This window comes from Chiloscyllium plagiosum, unplaced genomic scaffold, assembly GCF_037043375.1.
Source record: "Chiloscyllium plagiosum isolate Xiang-an unplaced genomic scaffold, Cpla_swu_hap1 HiC_scaffold_27, whole genome shotgun sequence".
NCBI lineage: Eukaryota > Metazoa > Chordata > Chondrichthyes > Orectolobiformes > Hemiscylliidae > Chiloscyllium > Chiloscyllium plagiosum.
Genome location: NW_028270165.1, coordinates 75,596,506 through 75,612,292, shown reverse-complemented (window position 1 = coordinate 75,612,292; position 15,787 = coordinate 75,596,506). Strand labels below are relative to the sequence as shown.

The window sequence follows — 15,787 nt, the reverse complement described above, 5'->3', positions numbered from 1 at the left end:
CTGCTCACAATGTTCCAAATGCGGTCTGGCCAGAGCCTTATACAGCCTATGCAGTACATCCCTGCTCTTGTATTCTAACCCTCTTAACAGTGAATGCTAACATTGCGTTTGCCTTCCTAACTGCTCACGGAACCTGCTGGTTAACATTAAGAGAAACCTGAGCTGGGTCTTCCAAGTCCCATTGTGTTTCACATTTCTGAAGTCTTTCCCATTTTGAAAATAGTCTCTGCTTCTCATCTTCCCACCAAAGTGGATAACCTCACATTTTGCCACATTGTATTCCATCTGTCCCTTCTCTGGCCATTCTCCTGGCCTGTCCATGTCCTTCTTTCAGCTTCCCTACTTCCTCAATGCTCCCTGTCCCTCCACCTACTGTTGTGTTATCCGTGTTAGACAACAATGCCCTCAGTTCCCTTTGTCCAGATTGTTTGCACCTAACATGAAGAGTTGAAGTTCTAGCACACACCCCTTCTGGAATTCCGCTTGCCCCGTCCTGAAAAAGACCCCTTTATCCCCAACTCTCTGTCTTCTGACAGTCAGCCAATCCTCTATCCGTGCCAGTACCTTGCCCCTAACACCAAGGACTCATCCTATTGAGCAGCCTCCTGCATGGCATTTTGTCAAAGGCCTTCTGGAAATGCAAATCGGTCATGTCCATTGGCTTTCCTTTGTCTAACTTATTCTTCGAGGAGAAAGTGAGGACTGCAGATGCTGGAGATCAGAGCTGAAAATGTGTTGCTGGAAAAGCGCAGCAAGTCAGGCAGCATCCAAGGAACAGGAGAATCGACGTTTCAGGCATAAGCCCTTCTTCAGGAATGTTCATTAAAACATAATCAAGTTTAAAGATTTAATATCATGCATGTACACTATCTTTGCCCCTCATAATATCTTATCCTTCTAAAGAAGTCCTTCAAAAATTCCTGAAGAAGGGCTTATGCCCGAAACATCGATTCTCCTGTTCCTTGGATGCTGCCTGACCTGCTGCGCTTTTCCAGCAATACATTTTCAGCTCTAACTTATTCTTTACCTGCTCAAATAATCCTAACAGATTAATCAGACAATGACCTCCTCTTGTCAAAGCTGTGCAGACTCAGTCCTGTTTTACCACGCAATAAATACTTTGCACTCTTACCCTTCATAATGTCTGTTCAGTTTACACATTTTACCATAAAGAAGCTGTTCTGTTCATTAAAACATAATCAAGTTTAAAGATTTAATATCATGCATGTACACTATCTTTGCCCCTCATAATATCTTATCCTTCTAAAGAAGTCCTTCAAAAAGATTAGCACAAGGTATGAAACTGACTGTGCGACTGCATCAAGTAAAGGAGTTAGTAAGAATGAGAAAGGAGCAGCTAAATATCTAAACCTACTCATGCAACAGTCAAGAAGGCACAACAACGCCTTTTCTTCCTCAGGAGGCTTAGGAAATTCGGCATGTCCATAAGGGCCCTCACCAACATTTACAGATGCACCATAGAAAGCATTGTATTTGGGTTTATCACGGCCTGGTACGGCAACCGCTCTGCCCAGGACCGGAAGAAACTACAGAAGGTTGTGTGCACAGCACAGTCCATCCTGGAAGCCAACCTCCCATCCGTGGAATCGATCTACACTTCTCGTTGCCGCAGAAAGGCTGCCAACATCATCAAAGACCATTCCCACCCCCACTACACCCTCTCCCGCCTGGCAGAAGATTCAGAAGCTTGAACACATGCACCAGGTTCAATAATAACTTCTTCCCTACCATCATTGACCTCTCAAATGTCAAATCTAATGTTGACCTTGCCTTTGTGCACCTTCTGTGCAACCTTGCGTTTTGCCTCACTGTCTCTAAGAACTGTATGACCTACATGTCCTTGTTTGCTAAGGTCTGACTGTACTGCTCACAAAACCAAACCTTTGTCTGAACTTGGGTACATAGAACATAGCTCAGCACAATACAGGCCCTTCAGTACTCAATGTTGTGCTGGCCTTTTATCCTACTCTAAGATCAGATTAACCTACAAAGCCTTCATTGTACTAACTTCCACGTACCTATCCAAGAGTTGCTTAAATGTCCCTAATGTATCCGACTCTCCTACCACTGCTGGCAATGTGTTCCATGCACCCACCACTCTGAGTAAAAATCCTACTCTGACATCTCCCCTAAACCTTCCTCCAATAACCTTAAAAATATGCCCCCTTATAATAGACATTTCTGCCAAGGCTAACCACTCTGTCTATGTGTCTCAATATCTTATACACCTCTATCAAATCACCTCTCAACCTTCTTCGCTCCAATGAGAAAAGCCCCAGCTCCGTCAAGCTTTCTTCATAAGACATGCCCTCCAGTCCAGGCAGCATCCTGGTAAATCTCCTCTGCACCCTCTCTGAGCTTTCACATCTTTCCTGTAATGAGGCGACCAGAACTGAACACAATATTCCAAGTGTGGTCTAACCAGGACTCTATAGAGCTGCAGCATAACCTCACAGCTCTTAAACTCAATCCCCCTGCTAATGAAAGCCAACACACCATATGCCTTCTTAATAACCCTATCAACTTGGTGGCAACTTTGAGGGATCTGTGGGCATGGACCCCAAGATCCCTCTGTTCCTCCACACTGCCAAGAATCCTGCCTTTAACCCTGTATTCTGCATTCAAATTTGACCTTCCAAAGTGATGGTTGAGCACCATCTGCCACTTATCAGCCTAGTTTGGCATCTTGTCAATAGCTTGTTGCAACCTACAACAGCCCTCCATACTATCCACAATTCCTCCAACTAATTGTGGTACATGTGGCAATAAATCAAATCAAATCAACAAGCTCTCACAAGAGCCCTCAGAGGGAATCTGACCCGTTTCTCATGCCGATTCAACATTCTTGCATCTGTCCTGATGGCAGATCAAGAGGCCATCCTTTTTGACAGACAAATACATGTGTCAAGCTGAGGAAACAAAGCCTGTCAATCTCTATAATGAACACAGATCTCGACCAACCTGTTCCAGAGTCTGTCCCCTCCCCTGGATTGACTTCCTTTCCCGACAGCTCCTACAAACCAACAGTTGAACCCCAGGATGAGAAAAGGTGAGAAAAGAGAGTGCTGTACTCACAGACATTGGAGGGAGGAAGTTGCAGTCTGAGGTGAAGCTCAATCTTCATTCAGAGAGAGAGGAGCAGCAGCTTCAGGACCTCATAGTCCAATGTCCGCATTCAGACAATAAGAGGGCCTTGATTGGCAGGAGGACCAGTGCTCTCCGGTCCTCCAGGGTTTTCTATTGGTTATCTCCGCTTCCATCAGAACAATAAGGGGCATAGAACCACACCGATCTCACATGTGCACTTGCAGCACCCTCACCGCTTTCACTGGTACTGCCTGCGGCCCATAGAGCGGTGTCTGGAGTGCATGGGATTGTGGGAGGTAAAGCTGCCATTACCCTCTATCTCCAGTACCACACGACCGCACTGGATTAAAGTAATGAAAGCAAGTGTACCTTCTTAACCTTCCTATTCACGTGTTAGTGAAGTACACACGAGACAATCTTTAATTGATTTTAGATTTGAAACACTACAGATGTTTAACTGTAAACTCTATTTTCACTTCAATACATCACTCTTTATCTGTCCTCAAATAATGACCGAATCAATACTCTCCATCTCTCCCTCCTTAACGCTGATTTTTATTTTAGTTTTCAGACTCTGTTTCCATAATTTATTAAAAGTTACTAGTGGTACATGGGCATCGCTGGCTGGACAGCATTTAGTTCCCTTTGAGAAGGTAGTGGTGAGCTGCCTTCTTGAACCGCTGCAGTCCTCGCGCTGTACGGTGACCCACAATGCCACAAGGGGAGCGAAATCCCAGGATGTTGACCCAGCAAGACTGAAGGAAGAACAATATATTTTCAAGTCAAGATGGTGAGTGGTTTGGAGGGGTACTTGCAAGTGGTTGTGTTCCCAAGTATCTATTGTCCTGGCCCTTTGAGATGGAAGTGGTTGTTCATTTAGAACATATTGTTTAAGGATCTTTGGTGGCTTTCTGCGGTGCATATTGGAATACATGTGTCAAGCTGAGGAAACAAAGCCTGTCAATGTTGATAATGAACACAGATCTCAACCAACCTGTTCCAGAGTCTTGGAAGAGGGAGTCGAAGGGTGGGTCAGTAAATTTGCAGACGATACGAAGATTGGTGGAGTTGTGGATAGTGCGGAGGGCTGTTGTCAGCTGAAAAGGGACTTAGATATGATGCAGAGCCGAAAATGTGTAGCTGGAAAAGCGCAGGTCAGGCAGCATCCAGGGAACAGGAGAATTGACGTTTCGGGCATAAGCTCTTCTTCAGATATGATGCAGAGCTGGGCTGAGGAGTGGCAGATGGAGTTCCACCCTGTCAAGTGTGAGGTTGTCCATTTTGGAAGGACAAATAAGAATGCGGAATACAGGGTTAATGGTAGGGTTCTTAGTAAGGTCTACGTTCATAGATCTTTGAAAGTTGCCACTCAGGTGGATAGAGCTTGTAAGAAGGCCTATGGTGTATTAGCATTCATTAACAGAGGGATTGAATTCAAGAGTCGTGAGGTGATGTTGTAGCTGTATAGGACCTTGGTAAGGCCACATTTGGAGTACTGTGTGCAGTTCTGATCATTTTAGGAAAGATGTGGAAGCTTTGGAGGGGGTGCAGAGGAGATTTACCAGGATGTTGCCTGGAATGGAGTATAGGTCGTACAAGGATAGGTTGAGAGTGCTAGGCCTTTTCTCATTGGAACGGCGAAGGATGAGGGGTGACTTGATAGAGGTTTATAAGATGATCAGGGGAATAGATACAGTAGACAGTCAGAGACCTTTTCCCCGGGTACAACAGAGTGTATAAGGGGACATAAATTTAAGGTGAAGGGTGGAAGGTATAGGGGAGATGTCAGGGGTGGGTTCTTTACCCAGACAGTGGTGGGGGCATGGAATGCGCTGCCTGTGGGAGCGGCAGAGTCAGAATCATTGGTGACCTTTAAGCGGCAATTGGATAGGTACATGGATGGGTGCTTAAGCTAGGACAAATGTTCGGCACAACATCGTGGGCTGAAGGGCCTGTTCTGTGCTGTATTGTTCTATATTGTAGATGGTACACTACTGCTTCTGAATATTGGTGGCAGAGGGAGTGGGTGCATGTGGATATGGTGTCAATCAAGCAGACTACTTTGTCCTGGATGGTATCAAGCTTTTTGAGTGCTGTTGAAGTTGCATCCATCTAAGCTAGTGGGACAGTATTTTGTCACACTGCTGACTTGTGCCTTTCAAAGATGGACAGATTTTGGGGAGTCAGGAGGTGAGTTACTTGCCACAGTATTCCTGGCCTCTGACCTGCTCTTGTAGTCACTTTGGTGAGTCTAGTCGAGTTTCTCCTCAATGGTAAACCCCAAGGAGGTTGATAGTGGGGTATTTAGTGACAGTAACACCGATGAATGTCACAGGGCAGTGGTCAGATTATCTATTTTGGGATGTTATGATCCGGGTTAAACCCTCCTGCTTAATTTAAACCAGCAACACAGAAAAAATTTATCCCACGCTGTGATCTGTGAAAATTCAAGAGGCCAAGAACTATTTAAAGGAAAAATTAACCATTTTATTTCTTAAGGTATAACAGAGAATCATTAACTAACAACTATTTACAACTTCTTCCTCTATCCTGTCTTTTACCTTCCCTTCTATAGCACTTATCCAATAAAATCTCCCAATTGAGATTTATCAAAAATTTAAGTTTTGAAAACCAGCCAGCTGTCAAATCTTCTATTTGGATCTTCCTGTGTCTTCTTTTCTTCTTGGGAGATTCTGCTTCACAGGTCACAAATTGATAAAGGTACCTTTAAGAGAGGTATTCTCCAGCAGTCTGCAGATGTCGTTAGCTTGGCAGTTTCCCTGGTCTTATGCCCCCAAAGAATTGGATTGTGTCATTGGCTTTTAAGATTTTCAATATACTAAATTCAAACTTGATTGGAATTTGGTTTTTTTTGGAGTGTCATTTAACTGAATGGCTTAATTCAAATCTGATTTGTTGTTACCAGGCAACCCAGCTAATTTCAGTTTCAACCAAGTATGACATTGTTACTTTATTCAGAACGCTTGATGCTGTCAGGTAGCTCTGCGGCCTTTTAACTCTCTTAAAGTTACAGTACCCCCACATCTTCGTAACAGGGATGAGTCATTGCTTGGATGTATGTTACTTGCTACTCATCAGCCAATTGGATATTGTTAAGATCTTGTTGCATTTGAAACTGAACTGCTTCAGGATGTGAGGAGTTGTGAATAGTGCTCAATGTTGTGCAATTATTGGTGAATATTTCCACTTCTGACCTTATGATGGAGGAAGGTCATTGATGAAGCAGCTGAAGATGGTTGGGTCTCGAACAATACCCTAAGGGACTCCTACAGAGACGTCCTGTAGCTGAGATGACTGACCTTTAACAACCATAGCCATGACTTAACCAGTAAGACACACCAACAATATTTCAAAACTAATTGAAGAAATATGTATGAGATGCCCCTCTTCTGGGTGTCTCCAGTGCCAGCTTTTCTGTTCGAGAAACAATCTGATAAGTGTTGACTTTCATCTGGGCAGTTTCCTTTCTCTCCAACATTTGTTTCACGTTAGCAAGATCAATCCTTCTTCACTTTTCGGGAGAATGTAACATGCTTAATATCTGTGAACATTCCGTGGGAAAACTGTAGTCCGCCAGCTATAGAGAATTTCTCTGAAAATATTTGACAAATGTCCTGCTTCCACAAGACCCAGTGTTCCCAAAGTTAAAATACTTTTAACAGCCCCTTTAGATTTTCCAGAATTCTCAGGAAAGGGGGACATGTGCCACTTTTACCCACCACAAATCTCCTGAAACTGGGTGTACTAACAAAAATCCAGCAGGAAGATTATCAGTTAAAAAAAAAAGTCTGGTTTCAGACATAGAGTTATCGAATTATAGAGTCACACTGCACAGAAACAGATCCTTCGGTTCAACTCATCCATACTGACCAGATATCCCAATCCGACCCAGTCCCAATTTCCAGCATTTGGTCCATATAAACCCAAATTATTCAGCCAGATGTCTTCTAAATAATTGTACCCATCTCCACAACTTCCTCTGGCAACTTGTTCCACACACACAGATGAAAATGTTGTCCCTGAGGTCCCTTTTAAACCTTCTCCTTCTCACCTTAAAGATATGCCCTCTAGTTTTGGACTCCCCCATCTTGGGGAAAAAGACATTGGCTATTCACTCTCTCCATGCCCCTCATGATTTTATAAACCTCCATGAGGTCATCCCTCAGGCTCTGATGCTCCAGGGTGAAAAATCCCCAGCCACTCACTATAACTCAAAACCTCCAGTCCTAGCAACATCCCTGTAAATCTTTTGTGCATCGTCTCAAGTTTAACAGGGTTCTTCCAAATGAATGGTGACCAACCTTCTGCACAGTCTCACCAATGTCCTGTACAGACACAACATGACATCCCAACTCCTATACTCAAAACTGTGACCCATGAAAGCAAGCACTTTCTTCACCATCCTGTCTCCCCATGACTCCACTTTCAAGGAATTAAGCGAGTGCCCTTCTGGGACTATTTGTTCAGCAACACTCTGCAGGGCTCTACCATGCACTGTGTAAGTCTGTCCTGCTTAGTCTTCTCCAATTTTCTTCCATTTTCTCACACAGCCTTGTCTTGTTGACTTTGTCTGAGCAGAGTGGACACTTTCTCCTTTTCACAGCTTCATTAACACCCATATAATATCTCAATCGCTCCTTCACCATCGTTAGCAATCTATGCCTTTGGCTCTGGGTACTCTCACCTCTGTGCTCCCCTCGCTCTTACTCCCCACTCGGTCTTCAGCATTTTCCAACCCCTTTCAGTTCCGAACAAGAGTGAAATCAGACTCTAGACATTAACTGTTCCTTGCTCCACACACATTTCCTGATCTGAAGACTTCGTCCAGCACACAAGGATAGAAATGTCAGTATCTATTTCTCCAAATGTCATGTTTGATTTGCCCATGACACATTCCTTGAATTTGGAGTGTTCTATTGTAGTGTTTAATTAGGGTCCATCAAAAGCTTGTCTTGTCCCTAGTGCAGAACCAACTCAACTGACTGAACAAGCTGCACAGTTCTCTGTAAGCTCTTTAGATGTGACATCCTCTCTCTCTCGTTAATCCAAACGAGGACTACAGAGACAGGGAGTACCATTCTCTCTAAACACTATTGCTGATCCACAGTTATTCCAGACTTACATGCGTAACATCTAAACCTAAATAGTTAATGTTCCTCAGCCTGAACTCCCACAAAGTATAGAATGGCTTCAGCACAGAAGGAACATGCTCTACTGGAATGATGTCTGTTCTTAAATTCCACATTAAGTTTATTATTGTATTAATCTGTTATAAATGCTGTATGTTTTTGAAAGGCACAGAGAGGCATATTTCTTCTGGAACCCTATTAGAGATTTCTGATCACAGAATCATACAGTACAGAAAAGGCTCTTTGGCCCATCAAGTCTGTAATACCAAGAATATATTATCACTTACACTAGAGTCATGGAGCTGTACAGCATGGAACCAGACCCTTTGGTGTCCAAAACTAGAGGGCATAGATTGAAGGTGGGCGAGGAAGGGGACCTAAGGGACAACGTTTTCACACAGAGTCGTGCTTGTATGGAATGTCCTGCCAGAGGAAGTGGTGGAAGCTGGTACAATTACATTTCAAAGGCATCTGGATGGATACATGCATTGACAGAGATATGAGTCAAATGGGACAAGATTAATTTAGGATATCTGGACCATGTTGGACTGTGTCTGTGCTGCACAGCTCTATGGTGGGGACATAACCTATACCCATATTCCCCCCCTCCATCCTACCACTTGTGTGGCTCAGACCCTGGGAACATCAGTGGGTCAGCAGACCCTAACAATTTCTAAATACCCCCAGGCATTTCTCACAAAAGCCACTTGGATTGTAAGCTGTCGTCAGAAACTTTAGTTTTCCTTTTTGTCCGACCTTCAGCACTGGACAAGACGGTCTGTTCCCGTTGTGGGATCGTGTTCATATAGCGACCAAAATCAGTGAGTGGTGAAAATAGCCTCTTTATTCACCAACTACAAGGAGTACAAGTTTGTGGTGGTGATGGAATCCTGAAATACCGTCCTTACAGCAGCCTCTTTACACACAGTTCTGACATATATTAAAATTCTATCACTCTGGAGTTACATTGTTTTATCTATTGTACACAGAGGCTTGGGTGACGTCTGTCCTGGGGAAACAGAAGATGGTTTAAACGTGTGATAAATACTGCCTGCTACTCCCAATAGGATTGAGAGTATCTGTGTGGTCTGCTGCATAATTCAAAGGTGTTAGTCCTTTTGTCTTTCAAGTTAGCAAATGTCAGTTAAAAAAAGCTAGACGTATTTGCTCTCAAAACGTTAGACAGACATTGTACCTGCATCGTATAAAAGAATAAAGGATGTTAAACTGCTTACCCCGGCCAGGTTGAGAGATTTATTTACTATTTGCCGGAGTGAGTTTCATTCATTCATGCAATTTCATGGAAGCACTGTCTTGATAGTATGTTTCTTAACGGGGATAGTGGCAGCAAGTTGGGGAAACTACTTGATGTTCCGTATTTACTCAGGTCTCCATAGACGGTTGGTAAGGGGTGGTTAATTTATAATCTTTTGTGGAGACAAGATAGCAGGGTTGGTATTGTTCTGAATATGTTACAATGTTGACAGTTAATCAGATGTAGCTTTCGATGTAGAAATAGGCCTAAACACTGCTTGGAACAAGAGCTGATAAGGATTGAAGGTGTGAAAAAACAGTAATGGGTTGAAAGTGGTGTTTTAATTTAGTCTCTCTTGCAATAGTAAAATATACTACAAAACTGTGGTTTTATGAATGTATGAATGAAACCGTGATATAGGAAGGAGTTATGAATGAATGAAACGGAAATGTGGTATTATTAGATATAGTTGTGAGCAGGTTAGCAGGTTGTGAGCAGGTTAGTAAAGACTGATGAATGAGTAAATATAAAGTGTTTGTGAGTGGGTTAGTAAAGAGACCTATAGTACAATATCTCACACCATGTTATCGTCCTGACAGCTACGTGAGGAAGGGAGACACCAGAGCCAATCTTTACAAGGGGTAGATTCCTTCACAGAGTCAAACAGCCAGAGCATAGTGCTGGAAAAGCACAGCAAGTCAGGCAGCACCCGAGGAGCAAGAGAATCAACGTTTTGGGCATAACGTTGGGCATCAGCAATGAGGCTTGTGGGTCAGGGCTGAGAGATAAACAGGAGGGGAGTGGGGTTGGGGGGGGGGGGAGCTGAGAAAGCGATAGGTGGATGAAGGCGAGGGAGAATGTGATAGGTCAGAGGGGGGAAGAGATGGACAGGTCTGGAGGGTGGTGGCGAGTTGGAGGCTTGGGACTGGAATAATGTGGGGGGAGGGGAATGAGGAAGCTGTTGAAACCCACATTTATCCCGTGTGGTTGCAGGGTCCCAAGTCTAAATATGAGGTGTTCCTCTTCCTGGTGCGGATGGTAACAGTTTGGCAGTGGAGGAGGCCCAGAACCTGCATGTCCTTGACAGAGTGGGAGGGGGAGTTGAAGTGTTCAGCCACGGGGCGGTGGGGTTGGTGGGTGCGGGGGTCCAAGAGATGTTCTCTGAAATGACTCGCAAGAAGACGCCCTGTCTCCCTGATGTAGAGGAGCCCACATCGGGTGCAACAGATGCAATGTCATCTACTGTGGACCCGCTGGTGTTTCTGCAGGACGGAGGACTGAGTGAACCCCTTCCCGCACACGGAGCAGGTGAACGGCCTCTCCCCAGTGTGGACCCGCTGGTGTCTCTGCAGGTTGGAGGACTGAGTGAACCCCTTCCCGCACACCGAGCAGGTGAACGGCCTCTCCCTGGTGTGGACCCGCTGGTGTTTCTGCAGGGCAGATGAATGGGTGAACCCCTTCCCACACACGGAACACGTGAACGGCCACTCCCCGGTGTGGAGGTGCTGATGTGTCAGCAGATCGGACGAATTAGTGAACCCCTTCCCACACAGTGAGCAGGTGAACGGCCTCTCCCCACCGTGGACCCACTGGTGCTTCTGCAGGTTGGAGAACTGAGTGAACCCCTTCCTGCAGACAGAGCAGGTGAATGGCCTCTCCCTGGTGTGGACCCGCTCGTGTCTCCGCAGGGCAAATGAACGGGTGAAGCCCTTCCCGCACGCAGAGCACGTGAACGGCCACTCCCCAGTGTGGAGGTGCTGGTGCATCAGCAGGTCGGATGAATTAGTGAATCCCCTCCCGCATATGGAGCAGGTGAATGGCCTCTCCCTGGTGTGGACAAGCTGGTGTTTCCACAGGGCGGATGAATTGGTGAAGCCCTTCCTGCACACAGAGCAGGGGAAAGGTCTCTCCCCGCTGTGTACCCACTGGTGGGTCAGCAGTTTAGATGACTGAGTGAACCCCTTCCCACACTCAGAGCAGGTGAATGGCTTCTCTCCTGTGTGGACCCGCTGGTGCGTCTGCAGGTTGCCCATTCGCGTGAACCCCTTCCCACACACTGAGCAGATGAACGGCTTCTCCCCCGTGTGGATCCGCTGGTGTGACTGCAGATGGCCAATCTGACTGAATCCCTTCCCGCACACGGAGCAGGTGAATGGCTTCTCCCCAGTGTGGACCCGCTGGTGTCTATGCAGGGTGGATGAGTTGGTGAAGCCCTTTCCGCACACAGAGCAGGGGAATGGTCTCTCCCTAGTGTGACCGCGCCGATGGCATTCAAGCAACGACAGCAATTCAAATTCCTTCCCACAGTCCCCACATTTCCACGGTTTCTCCATCACGTGGGAATCCTCGTCTCTCTCCAGCTTCGACAATCAGTTGAAAGACTACTCACCCACACAATGTGTTCTGTCTCTTGCTGCTGCGAATGGGGTGTTGCTATTTCAGACTGCGTAACCGATTGAAGCTCTTCCCACAGTCAGTTCACTGGGACACTCTCAGTCAGGTCTGTGTGCCTCAGTCTCACTGATATTTGAAACCTTTCGAAGCAGGCAGGACAGAAGAGAATTAAAAAATCCTGCAAGATTCAAAGGCTGATGAGACTCCCGTGCCAATGAATTGATTGTCTCTATCGGATCTTGTTTTGAGATTTCTGGCTGCAATTCCTTCCTTTCTCGTATCCTGTAAAAGGAGATTACACAAGATAGAAACTCCAAAACAGACAGTTCTGGTTCTTGTGGAACGTTCTTTCTCCTCTCCTTCCCTCAAAATTGTGGATCTCAACACTACAGTTTCCCTCCATTCTCACTCTGCTGTTCCTATTACTGCCCCACTCCAAATTCTCCTAAAATTACTGAAAAATGTTGACTGACAGTTCTTTGCTTGCGTCGTCCTGCCCTGAACACAGTTTGTCACAGATTGGACCATTCAGCTCATGGGGTTTGCTCTGCAATTCCTTAAGATCATGTCTGTTCTGCTGTGGCCTTATCTCCATTTCCGACCGGTTCTCCATACCCTTCCATCTCCCTGTCACTCAAAACTATGTTCAATTCAGCCTTGAATACTTTCCATGAACCAGTCTCCATTACTCTTGGTGGGGGAGCATTCCACCAGCTAACAAGAGAGAATAAATTGCTCATTTCCACCAGATATGGGAGAGCCCTTATTTTTAATCTGTGTCAGTGAGTTCGAGATTCTCTAACAAAGAAGTATTTTAACCAAATCTGTCCTGACAAGCCCCCCTCAGAATTCTATTAGTTTAAATAAGGTCACCTCTCAGTCATCTAAACCCAAGGACTAGAGACTCATCTGCCATAAGGAAAGGGTGGGACCTTTTTCACTGGAGCATAGGAGATGAGCGGGCACCTGATAGAAGTTTATAAAATAATGAGGTACAGATGCAGTTGATGGGTGCTTTCTCTTCCCTAGAATGGGGCATTTCAAGACTGGGTGGCACATTTTTCAGGTTTTTAAAAAACATAGATGGTTCATGTGTGGTTTGAAATTCCCAAGGAAGAGGTGGGATACGGGTACAACTGCAACATTTAAAAGTAATTTGGATAGGGGATTGATTAGGAAAGGATTGGAGGTATAAAGGCCAGGAGCATGCAGGTGAGGACGAGTTAGTTTGGGATCATGTTGAGCATGGACTGGTTGGATTGAAGATTCTGTTTCCATGGTGTATAACTATGACTCTACAACTGTACTGCCAAGCAGCTAGTGATAATATGCCGTCCTGTTAAATCATCTCCTGTTAACCATCTCCTGGGGAAGACAGCCCCTTTCATTGACAGCATTAACCAAACAAATGAATCGATCAAGTTAAGGAAGCGAAGCCTGTCAATGTCTACAATAGAGAGACCAAATCAACCGTTGTTTAGATCAGAGTGGTGCTGGAAAAGCACAGCAGGTCAGGCAGCATCCGAGGATCAGGAAAATCGAAGTTTCGGGCAAAGGTCCTTCATCAGGAAGAGAGGAGGGTGGAGATGACGACCTGGGGGTTGCAGAGAGAGAGAGAGAGAGAGAGAGAGAAAGAAAGAAAGAGAGACAAACTTCTTCAAGGCAGGCATCCTTGCAAGAGGATTCGCAGTAGGGTTAAAATCAACTAGGTAAAAACCAACTAGGTAAAAACAAGGATTGCAGATGCTGGAAACCAGAGTGAGGATCAGAGTGGTGTTGGAAAAGCACAGCAGGTCAGGCAGCATCCGAGGGGCAGGAAAATCGACGTTTCGGGTAAAAGCCCTTCATCAGGAAGATGCAGGAAGACCAAGTCAACCGTCCGAGCCTGCCCTCTCCCTGTATTCATTTGCTTTCAATTCATGAAAATGAGCATTTTAAGCCCAGGCTGAGAACAGAGAGTACTGTACTCACCGATGTTGGACAGAGGAAGTAAGTTGCAGTCTGGGGTGAGGCTCAATCTTCATTCAGAGAGAGAGGAGCAGCAGCAGCTCATGTTCCAACTTCCGCATTCAGGCAATGGGTGGCTCTGATTGGCAGGAGGACCAGATTACTTCCGGTCCTCCGAGGATTGGCAATTGGCTCACAATGGTCTTGTGTGACGCAAGGGCGGTTGGCCATTAGGAGGGCAAGCAGTTTGGTACACGGGCTCGTCACTGGCCGGCTCCGTGAAGCCCCCGCCCCTTACCGTTGACGTCACAATGCGGATGTAGCCCTGTCAGTTTCAGAGTGAAACTCCGCCCCCTCTGGGCAACATCTGGGAGCAAAGCAATGTCTCCCCCCTTTCCACTCCTCATCCTGGGAGGAAACACTGTTCATTTGTAGCAGCTCGGTAAAAACAATGACTGCAGATGCTGGAAACCAGAGTCTGGATCAGAGTGGTGCTGGAAAAGCACAGCAGGTCAGGCAGCATCCAAGGGAGAGTATTAATGCAGTTGTTGAACTGCATCCGCTGCAGCCGGTGTGGCCTCCTCTATATTGGGGAGACAGGCCGCCTACTTGCGGAGCGATTCAGAGAGCACCTCTGGGCCACCCGGACGAACCAACCCAACCACCCTGTAGCACAGCATTTCAACTCCCCCTCCCACTCCACCGAGGATATGCAGGTCATTGGACTCATCCACCGCCAAACCACAACAACGCGACGGTCGGAGGAGGAGTGTCTTATCTTCCGACTGGGAACCCTCCAACCGCAGGGGATGAACTTGGACTTCACCAGTTTCTTCATCCCCCCTCCCCCCACCTTGTCTCAGCCGGATCCCTCCAGCCCGGCACCGCCTTCCTGACCTGCAGTCTTCTTCTTGACCTCTCCGCCTCCATCCTACTCCGACCTATCACCCTCACCTTGACCTCTTTCCACCTATCACCTACCTTTTATCTTCTCCTGCTGAACACTCTCTGCTCATTCCTGAGGAAGGGCCTGTGCCCGAAATGTCGAATCTCCTGTTCCCTGGATGCTGCCTGACCTGCTGTGCTGTTCCAGCAATAAAGTTTCAACTTTGATCTCCAGCATCTGCAGACCTCACTTTCTCCTCAGAGTATTAATGCAAGGGAAGTGAGATTCTCGCTCACAAGGTTTTCAGATCCTCGTGGCATTTATCAGGACTGGAACTTGAGAAGAGTCGGAGATATGTCTAGTGTTATTCAATGGTTCAATATTCAATGTGCTATTCGTGGTTCTCTAAGATTCGGTTATGATTATTTGTTGTAATATTGTATTGTAGCTATGTCACATATTTCTAATTATACTATTATTGAAGGGGATGGTAAGTGGGCATTGGACAGAGAGCCACAGAGATGTCCAACATGGAAACAGATCCTTTGGTCTAACTCGTTCACGCTGACCAGATATTCTGGATAAATCTGGTCCCATTTGCCTGCACTTGTCCCATATCCCTCTAAACGCTTGCTAAGTCGTACACCCATCCAGATGCCTTTTTAATGTTGTAATTGTACCAACCTCCACCATTTATCTGGCAGATCACTATGTATACATTGAGTATATTCATCATGAGGGAAGAAGCGGTTTCTGAACCTGTTGGTGTGTGCGTTCAAGATCCTGTATCTTCTGCCTGACCGAAGAGGTTGTAAGAGGGCAGTACCAGAGTGGGAGGGGACTTTGATGATGTTGGCAACCTTTCTGCGGCAACATTGGTCACATCCTGACAACGAGGGCCTACACATTATCCCTGTTTCGGGTTGTCAACCCTGCCAGTAATTTGTTCTCAGTTTTGTGGGCTTGGACTCTACGTTAGCAGACTTTCAGAGACTTTATCAAATGCCTTCTGAACATACATATATACAACATACATAGACATTCCCC

The 15,787-nt window shown here is 45.9% G+C and overlaps 2 protein-coding genes across 2 annotated transcripts in view; one reads left to right on the top strand and one right to left on the bottom strand.

Annotated features, from left to right (window-relative positions):
- The window catches only part of LOC148144600 (uncharacterized), an 85,438-nt gene that overhangs the window by 47,096 nt on the left and 22,555 nt on the right, over positions 1 to 15,787 (top strand). The window lies entirely within an intron of this gene.
- On the bottom strand, positions 10,612 to 11,904 carry LOC148144601 (uncharacterized). The gene has a single exon (XM_087974920.1). The coding sequence runs from the start codon at positions 11,844 to 11,846 to the stop codon at positions 10,749 to 10,751; it is 1,098 nt and encodes a 365-aa protein (XP_087831046.1). The 5' UTR covers positions 11,847 to 11,904; the 3' UTR covers positions 10,612 to 10,748.